The sequence below is a fragment of the Salmo salar genome, unplaced genomic scaffold (assembly GCF_965601325.2).
Source record: "Salmo salar unplaced genomic scaffold, fSalSal1 ptg000357l, whole genome shotgun sequence".
Lineage (NCBI taxonomy): Eukaryota > Metazoa > Chordata > Actinopteri > Salmoniformes > Salmonidae > Salmo > Salmo salar.
The window spans coordinates 630,001-640,000 of NW_027675358.1; the positions used below are offsets into that span (position 1 = coordinate 630,001).

The 10,000-nt window shown below is 43.7% G+C and overlaps 1 protein-coding gene across 1 annotated transcript in view; it reads left to right on the top strand.

The window, feature by feature from the left end:
• The window catches only part of LOC145875780 (NLR family CARD domain-containing protein 3-like), a 28,315-nt gene that overhangs the window by 10,808 nt on the left and 7,507 nt on the right, over positions 1-10,000 (top strand). The window contains exon 2 of the mRNA XM_082971594.1: positions 8,482-8,548. Within this exon, the coding sequence (XP_082827720.1) occupies positions 8,482-8,548 (67 nt within the window). The remainder of the gene's footprint in view (positions 1-8,481; positions 8,549-10,000) is intronic.

Consider the following 10,000-nt stretch of genomic DNA (forward strand, 5'->3'; position numbering starts at 1 on the left):
ATGCATTAAATCACCTGACTGTTTCGATGTGTCTGTTAGGAAATGTTTTATTTCTAAGAGATAATGAATAAATGAGAACAATTTACATTTAATAATTAGTTGGCCCTGTGTTAATCACAACCAACATGCTGGATCTCTGTTTAGGACATCACTGTGTTAACCACAACCAACATGCTGGATCTCTGTTTAGTTGTCACTGTGTTAACCACAACCAACATGCTGGATCTCTGTTTAGTTACTGTGTTAACCACAACCAACATGCTGGATCTCTGTTTAGGGGTCACTGTGTTAACCACAACCAACATGCTGGATCTCTGTTTAGTTGTCACTGTGTTAACCACAACCAACATGCTGGATCTCTGTTTAGTTGTCACTGTGTTAACCACAACCAACATGCTGGATCTCTGTTTAGTTGTTACTGTGTTAACCACAACCAACATGCTGGATCTCTGTTTAGTTGTCACTGTGTTAACCACAACCAACATGCTGGATCTCTGTTTAGTTGTTACTGTGTTAACCACAACCAACATGCTGGATCTCTGTTTAGTTGTCACTGTGTTAACCACAACCAACATGCTGGATCTCTGTTTAGTTGTCACTGTGTTAATCACAACCAACATGCTGGATCTCTGTTTAGTTGTCACTGTGTTAACCACAACCAACATGTTGGATCTCTGTTTAGTTGTCACTGTGTTAACCACAACCAACATGCTGGATCTCTGTTTAGTTGTCACTGTGTTAACCACAACCAACATGCTGGATCTCTGTTTAGGGGTCCTGTCTCTAAAATGAGTCTCTCTGGGGAGAGAGAGGAGGGGGGTCCTGCCTCTAAAATGAGTCTCTCTGGGGAGAGAGAGGAGGGGGGTCCTGCCTCTAAAATGAGTCTCTCTGGGGAGAGAGAGGAGGGGGGTCCTGCCTCTAAAATGAGTGTCTCTGGGGGACATGATACCAAAGCTAAGAGGTGAGCTGACTATTTTGTTTAAGAATGTATATTCTAAAACGTTTGTTAATCAGAAGGTATTTCTTATGGGTACATTCTATATAACTGTTCTAGATTTTAGATGTGTGTGTGAAAATGTGTTTTGTTGCTAAATGCTGTATATCCATTGTTTAACAGGAATGGAATGTTGGTATCCTGTATATCTGACTGGGATATGTGGTTGTCTCACCTAGATATCTTTAGATGAATGCACTTACAGATGCCATCTCTTAATTTGACCCAGTTTCTCACAGCAGGAAAACAGCAGCAAATGTGTTTGTTCATGTGGATTGTAAATTAAGGGACATTTTTTGTAGTGGTTGATCCATTTTTTTCATCAAATCAAGTCTGACATTTTGAAGTGGAAATTACAAACGTTAGAAGCCTTTATAAAGCCTTGCAGTGGTTTAATAATTTCTTTAAACAATAAAATTACATTTCCCAACATTTCTGAAAATGGATATATAGCGTTTTGGAATGAAACACTTGTTTCCCCATCTGAGCTCAGAGTAGATGAGAGATGTAATGTTTGTCTCTGTTGTGTTAAAGTCTAATCAAACAGGAGAGACCAGCCTCCCCTGTTCCCAGCTGTGTGTCCATGAAGAGTGACCGGTCTATGGATACACCTATTCGGTTTAGAGAGGGAGACTTTTCTACTGAACAAAGGTAAGAAGAACTCATGGGTCATGGTCAGTGAGTTAAACAACACTGTCTCTAGTCATTTCTCCTCTCCCATTTTCACATTTATTTTTTCAATTTTCATAGTCCTTAAACAATATTAAACAAACACAACATTCCCTCCCTGTGTGTGTGTGTGTGTGTGTGTGTGTGTGTGTGTGTGTGTGTGTGTGTGTGTGTGTGTGTGTGTGTGTGTGTGTGTGTGTGTGTGTGTGTGTGTGTGTGTGTGTGTGCAATCCCTGGATGAGGAGATGTAATCTCTTTCCTGATTGCCTAGTCACATTTACATCTACCTACATTTACATATTACCTCAATTATAGCCTCATTATTACCTCAACTACCTGGTACCCCTGCACATTGACTCAGTACTGGTACTCCTTATAGCCTCATTATTACCTCAACTACCTGGTACCCCTGCACATTGACTCAGTACTGGTACTCCTTACAGTCTCATTATTACCTCAACTACCTGGTACCCCTGCACATTGACTCAGTACTGGTACTCCTTATAGTCTCATTATTACCTCAACTACCTGGTACCCCTGCACATTGACTCAGTATTGGTACTCCTTATAATCTCATTATTACCTCAACTACCTGGTACCCCTGCACATTGACTCAGTACTGGTACTCCTTATAGTCTCATTAATACCTCAACTACCTGGTACCCCTGCACATTGACTCAGTACTGGTACTCCTTATAGTCTCATTATTACCTCAACTACCTGGTACCCCTGCACATTGACTCAGTACTGGTACTCCTTATAGTCTCATTATTACCTCAACTACCTGGTACCCCTGCACATTGACTCAGTATTGGTACTCCTTATAGTCTCATTATTACCTCAACTACCTGGTACCCTGCACATTGACTCAGTACTGGTACTCCTTATAGTCTCATTAATACCTCAACTACCTGGTACCCCTGCACATTGACTCAGTACTGGTACTCCTTATAGTCTCATTATTACCTCAACTACCTGGTACCCCTGCACATTGACTCAGTACTGGTACTCCTTATAGTCTCATTATTACCTCAACTACCTGGTACCCCTGCACATTGACTCAGTACTGGTACTCCTTATAGTCTCATTATTACCTCAACTACCTGGTACCCCTGCACATTGACTCAGTACTGGTACTCCTTATAGTCTCATTATTACCTCAACTACCTGGTACCCCTGCACATTGACTCAGTACTGGTCCTCCTTATAGTCTCATTATTACCTCAACTACCTGGTACCCCTGCACATTGACTCAGTACTGGTACTCCTTATAGTCTCATTATTACCTCAACTACCTGGTACACCTGCACATTGACTCAGTACTGGTACTCCTTATAGTCTCATTATTACCTCAACTACCTGGTACCCTGCACATTGACTCAGTACTGGTACTCCTTATAGTCTCATTAATACCTCAACTACCTGGTACCCTGCACATTGACTCAGTACTGGTACTCCTTATAGCCTCATTATTACCTCAACTACCTGGTACCCCTGCACATTGACTCAGTACTGGTACTCCTTATAGTCTCATTATTACCTCAACTACCTGGTACCCCTGCACATTGACTCAGTATGGGTACTCCTTATAGTCTCGTTATTACCTCAACTACCTGGTACCCCTGCACATTGACTCAGTACTGGTACTCCTTATAGTCTCATTATTACCTCAACTACCTGGTACCCTGCACATTGACTCAGTACTGGTACTCCTTATAGTCTCATTATTACCTCAACTACCTGGTACCCCTGCATATTGACTCAGTACTGGTACTCCTTATAGTCTCATTATTACCTCAACTACCTGGTACCCCTGCACATTGACTCAGTACTGGTACTCCTTATAGTCTCATTATTACCTCAACTACCTGGTACCCCTGCACATTGACTCAGTACTGGTACTCCTTATAGTCTCATTAATACCTCAACTACCTGGTACCCCTGCACATTGACTCAGTACTGGTACTCCTTATAGTCTCATTATTACCTCAACTACCTGGTACCCCTGCACATTGACTCAGTACTGGTACTCCTTATAGTCTCATTATTACCTCAACTACCTGGTACTCCTGCACATTGACTCAGTACTGGTAATCCTTATAGTCTCATTATTATCTCAACTACCTGGTACCCCTGCACATTGACTCAGTACTGGTAATCCTTATAGTCTCATTATTACCTCAACTACCTGGTACCCCTGCACATTGACTCAGTACTGGTACTCCTTATAGTCTCATTATTACCTCAACTACCTGGTACCCCTGCACATTGACTCAGTATGGGTACTCCTTATAGCCTCATTATTACCTCAACTACCTGGTACCCCTGCACATTGACTCAGTACTGGTACTCCTTATAGTCTCATTATTACCTCAACTACCTGGTACCCCTGCACATTGACTCAGTACTGGTACTCCTTATAGTCTCATTATTACCTCAACTACCTGGTACCCCTGCACATTGACTCAGTACTGGTACTCCTTATAGTCTCATTATTACCTCAACTACCTGGTACCCCTGCACATTGACTCAGTACTGGTACTCCTTATAGTCTCATTATTACCTCAACTACCTGGTACCCCTGCACATTGACTCAGTACTGGTACTCCTTATAGTCTCATTATTACCTCAACTACCTGGTACCCCTGCACATTGACTCAGTACTGGTAATCCTTATAGCCTCATTATTACCTCAACTACCTGGTACCCCTGCACATTGACTCAGTACTGGTACTCCTTATAGTCTCATTATTACCTCAACTACCTGGTACCCCTGCACATTGACTCAGTACTGGTACTCCTTATAGTCTCATTATTACCTCAACTACCTGGTACCCCTGCACATTGACTCAGTACTGGTACTCCTTATAGTCTCATTATTACCTCAACTACCTGGTACCCCTGCACATTGACTCAGTACTGGTACTCCTTATAGTCTCATTATTACCTCAACTACCTGGTACCCCTGCACATTGACTCAGTACTGGTACTCCTTATAGTCTCGTTATCGTTATTTTATTGTTATTATTATTATTTTATTTTTTATCAAATACAATTTGATTTGATTTGAAGCTCATTGGCAGAAACACGTCATTGGGGTGGCCAGTCCTCTTCTGGCTGTGCTGGGTAGAGAGGAACCAGGCTATGAGGGGTGGCCAGTCCTCTTCTGGCTGTGCTGGGTAGAGAGGAACCAGGCTATGAGAGGTGGCCAGTCCTCTTCTGGCTGTGCTGGGTAGAGAGGAACCAGGCTATGAGGGGTGTCCAGTCCTCTTCTGGCTGTGCTGGGTAGAGAGGAACCAGGCTATGAGGGGTGGCCAGTCCTCTTCTGGCTGTGCTGGGTAGAGAGGAACCAGGCTATGAGGGGTGGCCAGTCCTCTTCTGGCTGTGCTGGGTAGAGAGGAACCAGGCTATGAGGGGTGGCCAGTCCTCTTCTGGCTGTGCCGGGTAGAGAGGAACCAGGCTATGAGGGGTGGCCAGTCCTCTTCTGGCTGTGCCGGGTGGAGAGGAACCAGGCTATGAGTGGGGGCCAGTCCTCTTCTGGCTGTGCTGGGTAGAGAGGAACCAGGCTATGAGGGGTGGCCAGTCCTCTTCTGGCTGTGCTGGGTAGAGAGGAACCAGGCTATGAGGGGTGGCCAGTCCTCTTCTGGCTGTGCTGGGTAGAGAGGAACCAGGCTATGAGTGGGGGCCAGTCCACTTCTGGCTGTGCTGGGTAGAGAGGAACCAGGCTATGAGGGGTGGCCAGTCCTCTTCTGGCTGTGCTGGGTAGAGAGGAACCAGGCTATGAGTGGGGGCCAGTCCTCTTCTGGCTGTGCTGGGTAGAGAGGAACCAGGCTATGAGGGGTGGCCAGTCCTCTTCTGGCTGTGCTGGGTAGAGAGGAACCAGGCTATGAGTGGGGGCCAGTCCTCTTCTGGCTGTGCTGGGTAGAGAGGAACCAGGCTATGAGTGGGGGCCAGTCCTCTTCTGGCTGTTCCGGGTGGAGATTATGGCCATTAAGGCCAGATCGTTCTTCAAGATGTTCAAATGTTCCTAGATGACCAGCAGGGTGGAATAATAATCACAGTGGTTATAGAGGTTGCAACAGGTCAGCACCTCAGGAGTAAATGTGAGGTTGCTTTTCATAGTTGAGCATTCAGAGGTTGAGGGAGGGAGAAAGAGGGATGGATTGGGAGGGAGGGAGAGAGAGAGGGAGGGAGGGAGGGAGGGAGGGAGGGAGGGAGGGAGGGAGGGAGGGTGCGAGGGAGGGAGGGGAGGGAGGGAGGGGATTGAAACTACAGTTTCGGGACAAGGTATCACGTCTGGTGGACAGGTCAGAGTTCATATCCTCAGTCAGACCAGCAGAAACTGGATCAGCAGCACTACAAGGTATCACGTCTGGTGAACAGGTCAGAGTTCATATCCTCAGTCAGACCAGTAGAAACTGGATCAGCAGCAATACAAGGTATCACGTCTGATGGTCAGGTCAGAGTTCATATCCTCAGTCAGACCAGTAGAAACTGGATCAGCAGCACTACAAGGTATCATGTCTGGTGGACAGGTCAGAGTTCATATTCTCAGTCAGACCAGCAGAAACTGGATCAGCAGCACTACAAGGTATCACGTCTGGTGGACAGGTCAGAGTTCATATCCTCAGTCAGACCAGTAGAAACTGGATCAGCAGCACTACAAGGTATCACGTCTGGTGGACAGGTCAGAGTTCATATCCTCAGTCAGACCAGTAGAAACTGGATCAGCAGCACTACAAGGTATCACGTCTGGTGAACAGGTCAGAGTTCATATCCTCAGTCAGACCAGTAGAAACTGGATCAGCAGCACTACAAGGTATCATGTCTGTTGGACAGGTCATAGTTCATATCCTTTTATGAAGAATTTTTTACGTTTATTCCCAAAATAAATATTAAGATGAATGCAGTTACTGTAAATCTCTCTGGATAAGAGCATCTGCTAAATCAGGGGTTCTCAATCCGGGGTCTGTGGAGGTACTGCAGGGGCTCCACGGCACCCTGACTGTACTCGTTGCAATGTAAGACATTTGATAGAATTTTCACATGACACGACCACTTTGTCTACTCTTAATTATTGCCCAATATTATGGAATGCATATTTTTTTTTACCAATTCTGATCGTTGTTACAATAAAAATGTTGACAATATAACTGTTATATCAACACACTCCTCACACCCGTTTAACAACTCTAAATAGCTTTAGCATAGTAGGCATCAAGTCCCTTGCCAATAATGTTGCCTACAACATTGAATACAATGTTCATTTCCATCGAACACATATTACGCCCGAGATGCTTTAAATTTCCCAATTTATAGCCACGCCCAATTTAGGATTATGTTTTAACAACGTGATGTTGCGCTCCAAAGGGATATCTTGAAATAACATGATGTAGATAATTAAATAATCAAAAGAAAAACGTGTTAATTTTACACTCTTAGAAAAGAAGGTTCCTTATAGAACCAAAAAGGCTTCTCTCACTTCCTTAATATATGGAATTACTAAAAGTTATATATATTTTGGGGTTCAGTGAAGAAGAACCTCTAGAGTTCTGATCAATGAAAGGTGAATGTTTAGAGGATGTGAACCCAGCAGACCTCCAGTGGTCAGATCAATTCCTCACGTTTTTTCCAGCGCCCGGCCCGGTGTCACGTCCTGACCAGTATAGAGTATATTTGGTTATTGTAGTTTGGTCAGGACGTGGCAGAGGGGAGTTGATGTATGTTTATGGGGTTTGTCACTGGTCTATGTCTGTGTTTCTATGTCTAGTTAATTGGAGTTGGACTCTCAATTGAAGGCAGGTGTGTTGAGTTGCCTTTGATCGGGGGTCCTATATAGTAGGGTGTGTTTGTCTTTGTGTTTCGTGGGTAGTTGGATTCATGGATGCGCACGACCCTGATTTACCATTTTGGATAGTTTCTGGAACGCACGAACAAAACGCCGCTATTCGGATATAACGATGGATTATTTTGGACCAAACCAACATTTGTTATTGAAGTAGCAGTCCTGGGAGTGCATTCTGACGAAGACAACAAAGGTAATAACATTTTTGTTATAGTAAATCTGATTTTGGTGAAGGCTAAACTTGCCGGGTGTCTAAATAGCTATCCCGTGATGGCTGGGCTATGTACTTAGAATATTGCAAAATGTGCTTTCACCAAAAAGCTATTTTAAAATCGGATATAGAGTGCATAGAGGAGTTCTGTATCTATAATTCTTAAAATAATTGTTCTGCTTTTTGTGAACGTTTATCGTGAGTAATTTAGTAAATTGTTAGTAAATTCCCCGGAAGTTTGCGGGGGGTATGCTAGTTCTGAACGTCACATGATAATGTAAAAAGCTGTTTTTTGATATAAATATGAACTTGATTGAACAAAACATGCATGTATTGTATAACATAATGTCCTAGGTGTGTCATCTGATGAAGATCAAAGGTTAGTGCTGCATTTAGCTGTCTTCTGGGTTTTTGTGACATTATATGCTAGCTTGAAAAATGGGTGTCTGATTATTTCTGGCTGGGTACTCTGCTGACATAATCTAATGTTTTGCTTTCTTTGTAATGCCTTTTTGAAATCGGACAGTGTGGTTAGATAAAGGAGAGTCTTGTCTTTAAAATGCTGTGAAATAGTCATATGTTTGAAAAATTGAAGTTTTTGTATTTTTGAGGGATTTTAATTCGCGCCACGCCTATCATTGGATATTGGAGCAGGTGTTCCGCTAGCGGAACGTCTAGATGTAAGAGGTTAAAGACTGGGTTTAGTTGATTGTATGGCACTGCTCATGTCCGCGTTCTCGAACTGTCCGCGTTTCCGTACAGAACTGTCCGCGTCCGCGTCCGGTGTGGCACCAAGCATATTGTCCAGTTACGCGCAGAGTGGACTGAGGTAAATTTTGGGGAATAACGATGGAGTTTGTTACAGTGTTGAAACACCAAACTTTATTGTTCAATTAGCTTTTTGCTTTATGGTCAGGGACAGTATGAGTGTAGCCAGATCCTTTTCACTCTATATCCTTGTTTCATTTTGTGGTTCACCGGATTCGTCATCATCATCGAGACAAACGACAGACGAAAGTCCTGCTAGCTAGCCAAGCTAGTCGGTACAGCTAGGTAAGCTAGCTAGCTACTCTACCAGCAGCATCCTAGTTATCCTAGCTAGTCGGTACAGCTAGGTAAGCTAGCTAGCTACTCTACCAGCAGCATCCTAGTTATCCTAGCTAGTCGGTACAGCTAGGTAAGCTAGCTAGCTACTATACCAGCAGCATCCTAGTTATCCTAGCTAGTCGGTACAGCTAGGTAAGCTAGCTAGCTACTCTACCAGCAGCATCCTAGTTATCCTAGCTAGTCGGTACAGCTAGGTAAGCTAGCTAGCATCTCTACCAGCAGCATCCTAGTTATCCAAGCTAGTCGGTACAGCTGGGTAAGCTAGCTAGCTAGCTACCCTACCAGCAGCATCCTAGTTATCCTAACTAGTTGGTACAGCTGGGTAAGCTAGCTAGCTAGCTACTCTACCAGCAGCATCCTAGTTATCCTAGCTTGTCGGTACAGCTGGGTAAGCTAGCTAGCTACTCTACCAGCAGCATCCTAGTTATCCTAGCTAGTCGGTACAGCTAGGTAAGCTAGCTAGCTACTCTACCATCAGCATCCTAGTTATCCTAGCTAGTCGGTACAGCTGGGTAAGCTAGCTCGCTACACTACCAGCAGCATCCTAGTTATCCTATCCTCCCTCTCTCGTTGACGGATGCTGGCTACCTCTGTCCGGTTCTCCTCTCTTCACTAGATGGATGGTAACATTAGTGTTTAACCCCTCTGTATCCAAGGACCAATCTTTTGAATATTATTTTCGGGGCGCCTCAAGTAGGCTGGACACATTCCATTATTTTTTTTAATTCTCAGCTGCCTCACCAACGTCTGAATGTGCATTAATAACTTTTAATTGCTAAATATTTCCAATAGATGGCAGCATAAGACCACGAAGCATCAGTTATAGGCTACAAGCAGCAATATGATTGACATAAAATAGCATGCAACCACAGACTATATGTCCCAGGATTTTCTAAAATGGTCACTCATTAACATAACTTTAGTTAGCTATATATCTCGTTTTAGGGCTGTGTTGCTTTTGGGAGAGCAAAATAATAGTGACTATAGCAGGTATTGAACCCCGGGTAAATTATCACTAGTCAGAACCTCAACCTCAGTATACATGCATTATAAAAAGTAATGTTAATATCTTATATTGCGAGTAAACAACCTCGGAATAGAAAAGACAAGAGTGCATCATCCAGCCCGCCAATAAATTACATAATTCAACCCTCCCGGTTAGTAAATTCCCCTC